We start from the raw sequence: 12,636 nt of genomic DNA, 5'->3' as shown, positions 1-12,636 counted from the left end.
GCCTAGAACACGCTCTGGTAATTCGGAGGAATAAGAACTCAAAGATGACGAACAAAGTGACTCCCATTGAATCCGAGGTTCATCAAAATTCTCTTTTTTAAAATAAAGAATTCTTTTAGCCTGCAAATGAAGAAGGTGAGAAACAAGGCGCCTGACTTTGAAGTATAAATGCTGTTACAAAGTGTGTTTATTTGGAATGAAAATATTAAAGTGACGAGAAATTATCACATTCTAGTTCAGTCAAAAATATGTTAGTTAAATAATTACAGGGTCGTCTGTCTGTTTGACGGACATTTGACTTGTCACGGAACCGAGTCGAATGAAGTTGATGGGATTTGAACGGAGAATGGAGGGTGTAAGCCACATTTTGGACGCCAGGCTAGATTTTCAACATCCATCTACTGTCTTATAGTCACAATCATTACCTGGTAGACTCTTCCTCCGTCAGAGGAGCTGTTCCATGGGTCTGAGAGCCCTGTCTTGACGTCGAGTTTGGCGAGATTGACGGCGTTTCTAAATTGTTTCAATTAGAGCATCTGTGCATCAAATTTCGATTATCACCTACTGTTGCTGGCTGCGTAATGAGCGGCCGTAAGAGATTCTCGCTCGTGTAAGCCACGGGCTCAGGGTCGCGCGAATCCAGGATCATCGCGTCTGAGCGCTTCGTGTCCCGTAGAAATGCTTTCATGTCGTTCAAACTGAAGCTCTTACGAATGCGCGTATTCAGCGGATTAGCCAGCTGTTGAATGGCACTTTTTAGGGCTCAAGTAGATGTCGATTTAAAAAAAAACGAAAGCGTGCAGTTGAGTCCGTTCCTATTAACAGGTTGCTTGTCATTCTTGTATTTCAGGTTCTGTCTACTCATATGGTGTCTGTGACTGTTTTGAGGTTGGTGAGGAGGGTGTCGGGAAGACGAAGCAGATGATTGGCATTGAGACTGTCTGGACATCTCTATCCGCGAATTATGCGAGTCCGAGGAAGGGTAACCGGCGGCAGTGTAGCCTAATTGGAACATGCTTTTATGGTGCTGTCGGGCCTTCATCATTAGGTCTCGGGTTGACCCAACGCGGATGGACTTTTTGTGAGGAGAGTCTTGCGGAACCTAGGAAAATGATAGAACAGTAAATGACGTTCAAGTTTACTTTGAGAAGATTTTCAAGACGATCAGGATTCATAAACGAAATATTTCGCCCTGTAATTGAGCTAGATTCTCGTCTGTGATGATTTTGATTCATTTGGAGGGGCTGCTGACTTTGAAGCTGCTGATGCTGACTGAGACTACTCGCGGAAGGTCGCCTCAATTCGCTGGTTTTCTTGACCTTTTTGAGTCCGCCGCCGTGCACTTCCGGGAACAATGGGCTGCCAGCCATGTCCCCCATTGTGGCTTGCCGCACTTGTACTTGCTGTTCCCTGTGCACATGCGCTGTGAGGATTTTTGGAATGAAATGGAAGATCGAAGTGCTTCCGATGGCAAGCAAAATGGCAAGTGAAAGGCACAAGTGCTAAATAAGGGGTTTGATTATCTTCCTTAATTGAGCATTACACCTGAAGCGCAGGAGACTGGTTAGCGATGTAAACAAGTGGAGAGAGCAAAGCAATAGAAATCACAGCTGCGCTAGAAGAAAGCAAGGAGCAGCCTGAAATGGAACGTAGAATCGAAATTGAGGTGGACAAAAGCTGGAGTCGCCAGGAGTACACGGTTGCGGTGAAGATAAGCACTCCCTGAAATACTGAAGAAATGAATATAAAACGAAACGCACCTTATGAAGAAAATTACTGAGCAGCCAGAGAGGTAGGTAATGGACTGAGCAGAAGACGAGCGAGCTGTCAGGTGCCGAACGCGTTGATTGAGCAGACGCCGGTGTCGCCGAGCATCGAAATGGATCAGTGCTGCTCCACAGAGTAAGCTGAATAAGTCTACTAGATTGATTGATTGATTGATTGATATTATATCTATTATATGTCGAACTTATTTACACTTCATGGAATATGAAAATTACGATCATTAAACTAATTTTCACCTGGGAAACATCAACAAGAACAATCATGCATAAAATGAGTGCGAGGTATTGGTGCCGAATATTTAAATACGAGTTCTGGATCTTCCATCGTTTCCACGCTAGAATCGCTTGCGATCCAAACACCAAGGAACATCCAACGGAAAGGAGCCAAACTGCCACTTGAATTTGCGTCTCTGTTTTGATAGAAGTTGCTTAACATTTCTTTAACTATCAAGTAAAAAAGGTCGTTGAAACACGATTATTTCTAAAATAAAGGGGCGGCTTGGAGCATCGTAAACATTAAAATTGCAAATACAAAGTGATGCACTCGAAATATTCGCCGCAGATAATTTCAGCGATAAAGCCGTCTTTGAGAGAGTGGCCTCTAACCCGCAGCTGAGGGTTGGCGCCGTGCCCACGTGATCGAAGGAGAGAGAGAGAAAAGAGTGACTCTTGGATTTTTAAGAAATTCGAGACCAGGGACGGATTACTCGGAGCAATTTTGATGCGATGATTATAGATTAGCGCGTATACTCATACTCGATAATTGACGTCCCTTCTACTTTATGTTCAAAATATCACCAGAGCAGCACTTAAAATTAAAAACCGCAATTGAAAAGTTCTTATTATTCCGGCATTCCTATTACAGCTGAGGAATTCTAGCGCCCGCGCAAAACTTATTATTATCACGGATTTTTCAGCAGGAGAATTTATTTTCACGAGCCTTTGATATCTCAAGTGCGGCACATTTTTGGACTCTTCTCGCTCCATCGAGGGGTCTCACTTTTACTGTACTTACGTATTTGAACGAGAGCGTAAACTCGTGCTGCGAATGGAAAGACGGACGAGTGCGCGAGCAGGGATCCGCAGAGCAAGGCAAAAGTCAACCACGAGTCTTTTCCGTCGGACGATGGTACCCTAAAACCAACCGAGTAAGCCGATTGAGCTCAAATTCAATTTACAACTTTTCTTGTCAGTTTCTTTTATTTGTGAACTTGATATTTAGCGATTCACACTTGTTAGTGACACAGTAGCAATGCTTTTGAATTTTTATTCAACTGACTTATTTTATAAAAAGTATATACAAGAAGAATGCAAATGATCCTTATGGTTACTTCAAAACTAAGCTGTTAAGTACTTTTCTGAAAGAAAAATTCTTAAACAAACCGACCGTTTGAAATTTGTCAAGTGGCTTATGCCAGCGCGCTGTCAGCCAGCGCAAGAAACGTCTGCATTTAGCTCTACAAGCGCAAAAATAAAGAATAAAATTATCTCAAATAGAAATACAGCGATGCGGTTTCTATCTCGAGAACATCCGCACATAACGATTTCAGCAAAGAAAGTGGGAATAAAATTCAGCGTGGATTTAGAGCGTCGGCCGCAACGTGCTTGAAACAAGCCGCTTGGGAAAGTTTTTTCATACCTAAAGGATTTGTATTTCCAGGCCAAGGCGAAGACGAAGAGGATCCCGCTCAGCGAGATTATCAGCAGAATCCATACACACGACAGGACAGAAACTGCTGACTTTATGAGGTTGAAATTTGAGTTCAATCATTTTATTTTTGACTTTCGCTTTGAATAGTTATTTTTGAAATTAATGATTAGTTCGAAATCATAAATATAAAACAGTTTATTTTCCCCTATCAACATTTTTAAAATTCAATGTATAAATTTTTAAAAACTTCGACAGCAAAGCATTACCTTTACATAAAACATCATTGCTAGTCATAGGCTGGAATTCGCTCTGGAATGTCTGTTCAACCCCTTCCCTGTCCAAGATCTTCAGCCATTTTTCAGTCTTCATAATCTCTCATATCATTTTCTTCCTTTATTCTCTAAGAATTGCAGCGTCTTACATTTTTATCTAATCTGATAAAAATTATTTATATTGTGAGCGAGAGGATGGCCTGGCGCGCGCACCGAATCCGCGCTAGATGGAGGTGGTGGCGCAAAGTCAGTCAAAGTCCTTTACGTTATTTTTTTCACCGCGGTGAGTCACTCTCCCTTTTTTCTGTCCGGGACGCGGCTGTGGTGGCGGCGGTGGTGGCACTACACCCTGTACTCGGGTGTGGTAAAAGGAAATCGCGGTGCCACAAGTGCCACCCTCGACTAGCTCACAAAGCTAGAAATGCTTCAATAAACAAGAAGCACCTTTTTCTTCTTCTGAAAATCTAATAATGTCCAAACGAGGGATTCAAGTTCTGATATCCTTATTTAATCCGATAACTTAACAATTGACAGTTGTTAAAATTAGAGTTTTAAAATTAAAACGAATCTTGTAAGAGATTTTTAGTGGCAAATCACTATTTTATTTTATTTTAATCAGTCATTATGATCACCTATTTATAACTGCTCCAAACTAACCTAATCGTCCAAAATTTTCAATTTTCCAGTCGCTCATTCTCCAAAGGTCGCGCCAATAAATCCAGCGGCGGGAAACCTTATCCGTTGACGAGGCGAGAGAAAATGAAAATGGCATGGCTGAAATATTAACCCCTGGTCGGTAATCACGCGGTCACGCCATCGCAACGCGGAAATGCGCACTGAGCGCGGCGAAAAATATCTATCTGACAGGCTTGACATTTTGGCAACAGGTTCTATCTCATTGCCAATTATTCCCAGTAGCTTTCATGTCTAGCGTGTAGTTTGGTAACAGTTATCTGCTGTAGCGGGGATTATCGCCCGCCGGAGATTGAGAAAGCCGGAAGCGGCCCGATGCAGCAGAGCGACGGGTTCAGAACTACTGCTTACTTCAGAAATACATAATCGCAAATTTATCCCGGAAAAGAAAATGAATCCGACTTTGACGTCAGAGCTTGTCGAGTTTCCAGTCAAATTTCATCATTATCAAATGATGTAAAAAGACGCAACGCAAATTGTGAGACAGTATTTACCTTGAGTCTCTGTAACTCGTCAATTGTAGCGCGCTTTTTGTCAGCAGAATCATGAGAAAACGCATCTGTTTGACGGATTAAAGAAAGCATAAACTGCTGAGTTTCGTCAAATAGAAAAGAAACAACTTTGAAATATGAAAATTTTTGGAATATTTGCTTCTGCTGCCTTTGCTGCCGACATTTGCTATGGTATATGATGAGATTCGGGAACTATTCTTGATCCATTTTTCATTCAGACGATGTTGGTTGCTTCACCGATGATCCTCCCTTCTCCATGTTTGGCTATCGGCCACGACGGCTGCCCAAGCAACCTGAAGATGTTCTCAATGGAATGTGGCTGACGAATAGGTTCCATCAAAAGCCCACCTGGCTTCCGTGGAAAAACGTTGAGCAACGCTACTTCGACCTTACCAAACCAGTTGTTGTCATGACGCACGGATGGAATGACGAGTGGCATTCGGAACACTGGCTCACTGAGGCTCAAAAGTTATTCTTGGCCTATGAAGACGTGAATTTCGTTGGAGTCGAGTGGGCCAAAGCCGGTCAAAACATCGACTACTTTCAAAGCGCCGCGGATACGCAGACCGTTGGACGCATGATCGCCAAGGTAAGGGGTTATGCTAATACGGATTTGGCGGTTTCGCGCGTATTCTTTACCGCCGCTCGTTTTTTCTCCGGAAAACTAGAGACGCACTTCCGTTTAAAAAAGTAACTAAGGCTGATTTAGATGCTCTCACAACTCGATATGCCAGCATCTTCCTTCCACTGCATTGGTCACTCCTTGGGCGCACACGTGTGCTCGAATGCCGGAAAATTCCTTAAAAGCGAGTTCGAACTTACCATGGGCCGTATCACTGGAATGGATCCAGCTGGGCCAGCGTTTCAAAAAACCACAAAGGCTGTTCGTCTCGACTCGTCGGATGCCGAATTTGTCGATGTTATCCACACAAATGGCGGCGACGAGGATCAGGGTTTCCTGGGCATGAGCTATTCTGTCGGACACGCTGATTTTTACCCCAATGGCGGCGTTCATCAACCTGGCTGCTGGGATATCAATTTCATCTGTTCGCACGGAGAGGCGCCGTGGATGTTCGTGGATTCGATCAGAGGACATGGCTGCGAATTCAACACGTGCGACGAAAACGCTTCAATCACAGATCTCAGCTGTCGCCTGAATAAAAACTCGATGGGATGGAATGCTCACAAGCCAACTATCAAACACGATTATTTCGGAACAACTGGAAGGGAAGCACCTTACTGTTAATTTCTGAATCTCTGTTGCTTCCATTCATTCATCAAAATAAATTTATTCGCTTTTGTTCACCATGATGTTTTCCGAGAATTTCAGTGTTTATGTTGTATTATAAAACCGGCGTGAGACTTTGAAGGAAAAAAAATGCCCGCCCGGTTGAAAGTTGCAGGTGAAGTCACTTGATCGAATACTCAAATGTTTCACCACCTTTAGAAAGAGATGATCTCCCGCCCGCACAAGCAGGTGATCCTTGAACACAGTATCTTCTCAATAGAAAATTGTCGTAGGACAAATATTCGTAGATTTTATTGCGCAGTTCGTGAGAATTCTACAAATGCTTAAACTTATGTCACTTCTTTTGAAATCCACGCCTTCATTCTGAAAATAATATTTTCAGCATAATTATGAAGTTAGCTTGTCTCATCTTTGCTTGCTCCGAGGCTGCCAGTGTTTGCTACAGTAAGAGTTTTATGTTGATAAAGATATTTATTGTTCGAAGATGATGTTGGGTGCTTCACCGATGATCCCCCTTTCTCGGTTTCTGGGTATCGTCCACGACGACTTCCCAAATCGCCGAGCGATGTTTTGACGGGTATGTTCATCACTAACTCCAAAAACCGCGTCGAGAGAGCAATCACCTGGAACAACGTCAATGAGAACCTCTTTGAGACAAACAAAAAAGTTGTTGTCATGACTCACGGCTGGACCGACGAGTACGACGACAGAAGCTTCATGACCAAGGCTCGAGACAATTATCTCAACCACCAGAACGTCAACTTCATCAGCGTTGACTGGTCCAAGGGCTCGCAGAATCTGGACTATTTTCAATCTGCGGCTGATACTCAAACTGTCGGTAGAATGATCGCAAAGGTAAAAAAAAAACGTTAAAAGGAATATATTTTAGTGTTATTTAGATGCTGAGCCAGCTGAGCATCAGGTCAAGCGATTTCTACTGCGTTGGACATTCTCTTGGAGGTCACGTGTGCTCCTATGCAGCTAAATATCTCAAGTCGGAATTCAGAAAAACCATGGGACAAGTTGTTGGCATGGATCCTGCTGGTCCAACTTTTGAGAAGACAACGAAAGAAGTTCGAATTGATTACACCGATGCTACTTTTGTGCAGGTATACAACTTAGTAATCCATGGTTAATAAATTTTGAAAAGATCATTCATACCAATGGCGGCGACGAAGATGCCGGTTTCTTGGGTATGAATGCTGCTTTTGGCCACGCAGATTTCTACCCCAATGGCGGCGTTCGACAACCTGGCTGCAAGTAAGTTTGCAAAGCTGAGATCGGATTTCCGCTTGTTCTTACATTTCCTTAACATAAAAAGCTCTGTTTTGTAGACATGAAAAAACATCGCATCTTGAATCAATAACTTTACTGTAATTAAGCAATTTCATTTGCGATCACGGCGAGGCGCCAAAAATGTACGTTGACTCTATCACACACAACGGATGCAACATTCCTGTCTGCTCCAAATCCAACTATGAAGCCGTAAGTCCTAAATATAAACAAATAAAGCTAATCTGATGGCTAAACATTTTCAAGGGCCGCTGCACGAACTGCTTGAATGGCTGCAACCGACTCGGGTGGAATGTTAAGGGATTTTGACTTTTTAATTCTTGGCTCCGAAAACTGTGAGTGCGGGAGTACAAGTAGATTTCCGTAAATGACCACTTAACACTCGTCTCGAGAGACTGAGTGAGTTTACTTTCCGTGTTTTGGAGTGTCTCAAGACAGAAAGAAATCCCAATCAAAGCGTCAAAGCCAGGATCGCGAACGACCTACTACGGCGACACTCGAAATTCCGCGCCTTACTGCTAAACTTTTGCTGCGAAAATATACTCTCGAAATCAAATACTGTTTTTATTCAGGGATACAGCATTGTTAGTTCAAAAAATAGGCGCTTAGGGTACAAGAAATCAAATAGCAAAAGTTTGTTTTAGCTGCTTTCAAATTGTAGAGATCACTTTTCAGGTGAGTAAAGCATTTATGAGTTAGGCTTTATTTAACGGGTACACTTTGTGTAACGAATCCTTTTTGAATTCACTCACAAAAGCAGTTACAATAACGCCCTTGACACATAAGCACTGTGTGTATCTAGCCGACTAGTTGGCCACAATGGCCAACAAAGGTATCTAGGTATACCAAGTACCCACTTTGCTGGTTGATTTTGAATAATCCGCGCAAAATGGCGGGAAAAAGCGGCGCACACGGGGCGCCAGCAAGCCGAACCCAATGAATTTTCCACCTTTTGCGTTTCGCGTTGCTCCACGGCAGCGCCGATTCTTTCCGTTAATTTTTTTTGCTCCGCCGCCACTTGCCTACTGGCTATTTTACTACAGCCTGGTGCCATTTTTGAAAATCCGCCAGCAGCAGCACCACCGCATTCGCCACATACCGATCATTGCGCCAGCATTGACGAGCAGATTGCACTTTATTGATTTTTTCCTTCCCTTCTAGTGATTGAGAAGCACCGATATGACTGAGAAAGAGGAACAAACTGAGCTTATCGAGCAGACTGAGGTATTTAGGGGCTATGAATATTTATTTTTGTTAACTTAAAAGAATATCTGGTGCTATTTTAATCTAATCGATTCATTATTAATGTCAATGATATAAAATTACAGATTTCAACCAGGGAAAGAAATCATTTTTTCTAGCATTTGAAGCTGAATAAGGATAAAACTGCAAAAATCATGAAAGTTTGATGTCTCAGAGACTTGATATTCCGTGGAATGTCGACTCTGATATTGCCAGTGGCTATCCCTGCCCTAGAATTACAACATAATCGATCAAGTTCTTGGCGTTCTTGACAAAAGAACATGTCTGTGTATTCTGTTGTCTAAGCAAATTATTCAGAACGATGCCAAAGTTGTTGTTGAAGATGAAAAAGAAGAAGTCGTCGTTGCTGTAGTAGAGTCACGAGGCAAAGGTAAAATCATCCGCTCTTCCTGTTTTTAATGTCAAGCTTAGCTTATGATTACTACTGGCAGTATGGCCGAGCCCACGCTTGCGAGTTTGTGACCGCGATGATTCTCGTCTTCAACGTCACCTCCGTCTTTGGCTATGCCAGCTCCGACGATGTTCTCCCACTTGTGCCTGGTCTTGTCGCTGGATTCTCAATCTTTGCCCTCCTTCAAATGTTCCACTACGTTTCCGTCGCCCATGTCTCGCCTACTGTCACCTTCGGTTTCGCGATCACTGGCAATTTCGACTGGCGATTGGTTCCATCCTACGTCCTCTGCCAGCTCCTTGGAGCTATGACTGGAGCCGCTCTTGTTAAGGTATGTGAAGTTGAACTCTCCCGCTCTCATAAAATAAAATCTGGAATGTTAACATTAATTATCTCCATTTTAGTATTCCGCTGGCCAGGGCGAAGTCCTTGGAGCCGTCGTTCTCGCTGACTTGACAAAAGCCCAGGTCGTTGGACTTTTTATTGCTGAGATGCAGACTTCCTTCATCCTCCAGCTCGCCACTAACTTGGTCGTTGGAAACAAGAAATGGGATAACCCCAACGGAGCCTTCATGATCGGCATGTGCGTCTTCACCGGAATCATGGCTGGACATCACTGCGGAGCTGGACAAATGCACCCAGCCAAAGTCCTCGCCACTGCCATTCTTACCGGTAAGCAACATTAGTATGTATAAGATGATTACTTTAATGAACCTAAACGAGCGCGAACACCATGCGCTGCGGCCTCATTCATCATCAGGTGGCTATTCAAGCGTCAGCGCGCCTTCCCCACTTAAAATAGGCCCCGAAAACGATCATGGATTTTTGCCCTTGCTCGTTAAGAATATGCGCCAAACCGCAAGTCTCGCATGGTCCAATCCAGTTCCAGCACCACCGCCAGAAAGTCAAAATGCGCGCGAAAATGTTCTTTGGCGCAGCTCCAAAAACATTCCATTTCGCTGCGCCTTTTTTGAAACTTTTTCATCTAAAAAAAAAACATAATAAATAAACGGGAGGATGATTAGGCATTTAGATAAGCAAACGGGGGTTTTTGTTTGGGGCAAATGGCGTATGACGCGACGCAGTCATGGTGGAGTAAGCGCCGGGATCAAGTGCTTCCGGCAAAGGGCTTTGTTTCCTCGAAGAAAAATAGAGGGCTGATTTCTGTTTGAGTGATCATCGATTCATTCAACTTCGACAAAGATGAATTTCTTACTTTTAGGACAATATGCTTACGTGTGGGTCTTCTGGGTTGCCAGCGCTGCCGCCGCCGTCCAAACCTACCTCATCTTTGGAACCTTTTTCGCCGAGAAAGAAAACCTTCTTTGCAAGCACCTAAAGGCAGTGTTCGAATTCATCCTCATAAAATGCGGTGTCAAGCCTCATTACGACTAGTTCTCAAATACGTTTTTGAAAATGAATTTGCAGTAGCTCTAATCACTAGAATTTCAAATTATCGTTACACATAATTAATTACTTCAATTTTACTCGATATTAACCTAAAACGTGCATCACTGTGCTTCAAAAAAGGCAGCGTTCGAATTATTGAATCTTTTTTTGAAAACAAAAATATAAAATTATTTTTTCGAACTCTTGAAAAGGACGAATAACTGATCGTTTCCAAAACGACACTATACAAACAATCTACAGCATCTACATTTCAACATCAAAATCGTAAAATTCTGACCTCTATTTTTTCTGTTTTTGAGACTGTATTTGACATTTATGAAAAATATTAGAATAAATTTCTTTGAACCGAATTCTTCACGTCGAACGCGTCTTGTGGACTGGGCAGAGTCGTGGGAAAACGGCTGTATCCGGGATTTAGATATCTTTGGCTTGAATTACGAGATTCTAGGGCTTATCAAAAGGATTGAATTTTTGAAAATTCATATCTCGGATTTCGTGTTCTTTTATTCTTATCTGTTGAATTTCTTGACTTCCAAATTTTCAAAAATTTAATCCTTCATCCGGTTAGCCTTTCGAAATCGCTCTAAATCCCTTCTTGGTGAATAATTCGCGGTGCTTCACCTACGTCATAATAAAGCATAAGTGCGTTCCAGTGACCTTCGAGCTTCGCTGGAAAGTTGGTTGCCCGAAGATCCAGGATTCGTAATTTGCTTTCTAGCGTTCTCAAATGGCCGATTCCTAATCCACAGAAGGCTAATGGATTGTTGCTCACGTCGAGAACCTAAAATTTGATTGACGTGAATAATTCTTCATTACTTTAATTCAGTAAATTGTTAGCAAAGTATTTGCTGAATAAAGATCCATTATCATAAGGAGATTAAACGTGTATTTTAATGAGAACCGGTGAATAATTCACTGAAATCATTTAATCTTCAAAATATCTTTAGCAAGATAAAATTATTTCTAAATAAGCGAATTTTCAGTTTACAAAAAAACCGGCCGCCTCAACAAGCATTTTGAGTGGTCACGTGGTACCCACTCGAAATGTCAAATTTTAAAAGTACCTGAAGTGCTTGGGTGAAAATAAAGGTGTCCTTGTGGAATGTCTCGATAAAATTTTCCGACAGGTTGATTTTCCACAATTTTGGAGTGTTCATGAAGGTATCTATAAACATTAAAAGACGCGATTATTAGGGGATGTTACCATAAGGCAAGGAAGAAATTCGATTTTTAGACGCATTGAGCCGTTCAACGTTTTTGAATTTCGATAAAAACGACTTGAGTTCCACTCCATTTAGCAAATTATTATCCACATTTAAAACCTTCACCAAGTCGCAAGCAATGTCAGTTTGCCCGATATCCTTGACATTCACTTGAACCCTGTCGCCGATGACTGACCAAGTGAGGATTTGACTCCTAAGATCATCTTTCCCTGTGCAAGATAGTCTCGATTCCTCCTCGACCCAATTACATAAACGGAAAGGAGTTTCGATAGCGATTGCATCTGTCTCTCGAACTTCTCCTGCACTGCTTCTTCCCATTTTCGCTGCGACGTAAAAAGTCAATGAGTCTTTACGTGATAATTCCATATCTTCGAGCGTCGCGTGGTTTTCTGAAAAAAATATACTGAAATCAAGGAGAACTTTATGATGAATTCGAATTGTTTCCTTTCTAATTGACTCACCAGCAACGGAAAAGGACCGAATACTTCCTGAAAGCTGAGTTTCCCCAGCTCTATCCGAAATGACATCTATATTATACGATTCAGCATCATCCATTCCGTTGACATTTACGTCAAATTTGCCATCAACCATCGAAACTTGTACATCGAGTTCCTCGGGACTCGGTGAGCTTCGAACGATCCGCGTCATTTCGCTCGTCTTTTTATGGTATGATCATATTAGAATGATGATGAAGATTCCAACTTTATTTACGTAAATTTCTGCGTCAGTATTATTTACTGACTCAGTAAGGAAGTAAAATCTTTGAAAATTTTTGTTCTTCCAAAATACCGATACGATTCCATCTACTAAACGGGCATCACATTTATAGCCTCAGTTAAGTAAGCTGAGTCATGTGCTCTCGTTGAAATTAGTTTCAGAATAAGAAGGCGTCTAG

The 12,636-nt window shown here is 42.2% G+C and overlaps 6 protein-coding genes across 6 annotated transcripts; 3 read left to right on the top strand and 3 right to left on the bottom strand.

The window, feature by feature from the left end:
• Positions 1–222: 222 nt before the first annotated feature.
• LOC145704094 (uncharacterized) lies at positions 223–751 on the bottom strand. The gene is made up of 3 exons (XM_081781528.1): positions 562–751; positions 426–513; positions 223–379 (listed from the first exon to the last, which is right to left on the bottom strand). The coding sequence occupies exons 1-3, from the start codon at positions 686–688 to the stop codon at positions 256–258; spliced, it is 339 nt and encodes a 112-aa protein (XP_081637654.1). The 5' UTR covers positions 689–751; the 3' UTR covers positions 223–255.
• Positions 752–763: 12 nt separating this feature from the next.
• LOC145701819 (uncharacterized) lies at positions 764–3,844 on the bottom strand. Its single transcript, XM_081779036.1, has 8 exons — positions 3,763–3,844; positions 3,424–3,517; positions 2,800–2,918; positions 2,022–2,212; positions 1,761–1,907; positions 1,546–1,722; positions 1,143–1,502; positions 764–1,102 (listed from the first exon to the last, which is right to left on the bottom strand). The coding sequence occupies exons 1-8, from the start codon at positions 3,788–3,790 to the stop codon at positions 764–766; spliced, it is 1,455 nt and encodes a 484-aa protein (XP_081635162.1). The 5' UTR covers positions 3,791–3,844.
• Positions 3,845–4,950: 1,106 nt separating this feature from the next.
• On the top strand, positions 4,951–6,211 carry LOC145706172 (pancreatic triacylglycerol lipase-like). The gene is made up of 3 exons (XM_081783693.1): positions 4,951–5,083; positions 5,131–5,501; positions 5,622–6,211. Exons 1-3 carry the CDS (start codon positions 5,029–5,031, stop codon positions 6,156–6,158), a joined length of 963 nt encoding a protein of 320 aa, XP_081639819.1. The 5' UTR covers positions 4,951–5,028; the 3' UTR covers positions 6,159–6,211.
• Positions 6,212–6,527: 316 nt separating this feature from the next.
• Positions 6,528–7,795, top strand: LOC145703992 (pancreatic triacylglycerol lipase-like). The gene is made up of 6 exons (XM_081781411.1): positions 6,528–6,605; positions 6,646–7,016; positions 7,061–7,270; positions 7,312–7,421; positions 7,544–7,646; positions 7,701–7,795. The coding sequence occupies exons 1-6, from the start codon at positions 6,551–6,553 to the stop codon at positions 7,761–7,763; spliced, it is 912 nt and encodes a 303-aa protein (XP_081637537.1). The 5' UTR covers positions 6,528–6,550; the 3' UTR covers positions 7,764–7,795.
• Positions 7,796–8,475: 680 nt separating this feature from the next.
• Positions 8,476–10,868, top strand: LOC145705285 (uncharacterized). The gene is made up of 5 exons (XM_081782742.1): positions 8,476–8,678; positions 9,015–9,087; positions 9,129–9,439; positions 9,513–9,780; positions 10,331–10,868. The coding sequence occupies exons 1-5, from the start codon at positions 8,634–8,636 to the stop codon at positions 10,501–10,503; spliced, it is 870 nt and encodes a 289-aa protein (XP_081638868.1). The 5' UTR covers positions 8,476–8,633; the 3' UTR covers positions 10,504–10,868.
• A 233-nt stretch (positions 10,869–11,101) lies between these two features.
• LOC145701818 (uncharacterized) lies at positions 11,102–12,394 on the bottom strand. Its single transcript, XM_081779035.1, has 4 exons — positions 12,203–12,394; positions 11,723–12,130; positions 11,583–11,683; positions 11,102–11,299 (listed from the first exon to the last, which is right to left on the bottom strand). Exons 1-4 carry the CDS (start codon positions 12,387–12,389, stop codon positions 11,102–11,104), a joined length of 894 nt encoding a protein of 297 aa, XP_081635161.1. The 5' UTR covers positions 12,390–12,394.
• Positions 12,395–12,636: the final 242 nt, after the last annotated feature.

This window comes from Oikopleura dioica, chromosome PAR, assembly GCF_907165135.1.
Source record: "Oikopleura dioica chromosome PAR, OKI2018_I68_1.0, whole genome shotgun sequence".
Classification (NCBI taxonomy): Eukaryota; Metazoa; Chordata; class Appendicularia; order Copelata; family Oikopleuridae; genus Oikopleura; species Oikopleura dioica.
The sequence above is the reverse complement of the archived record's forward strand: the minus strand, read 5'-3'. Positions and strand labels throughout refer to the sequence as shown.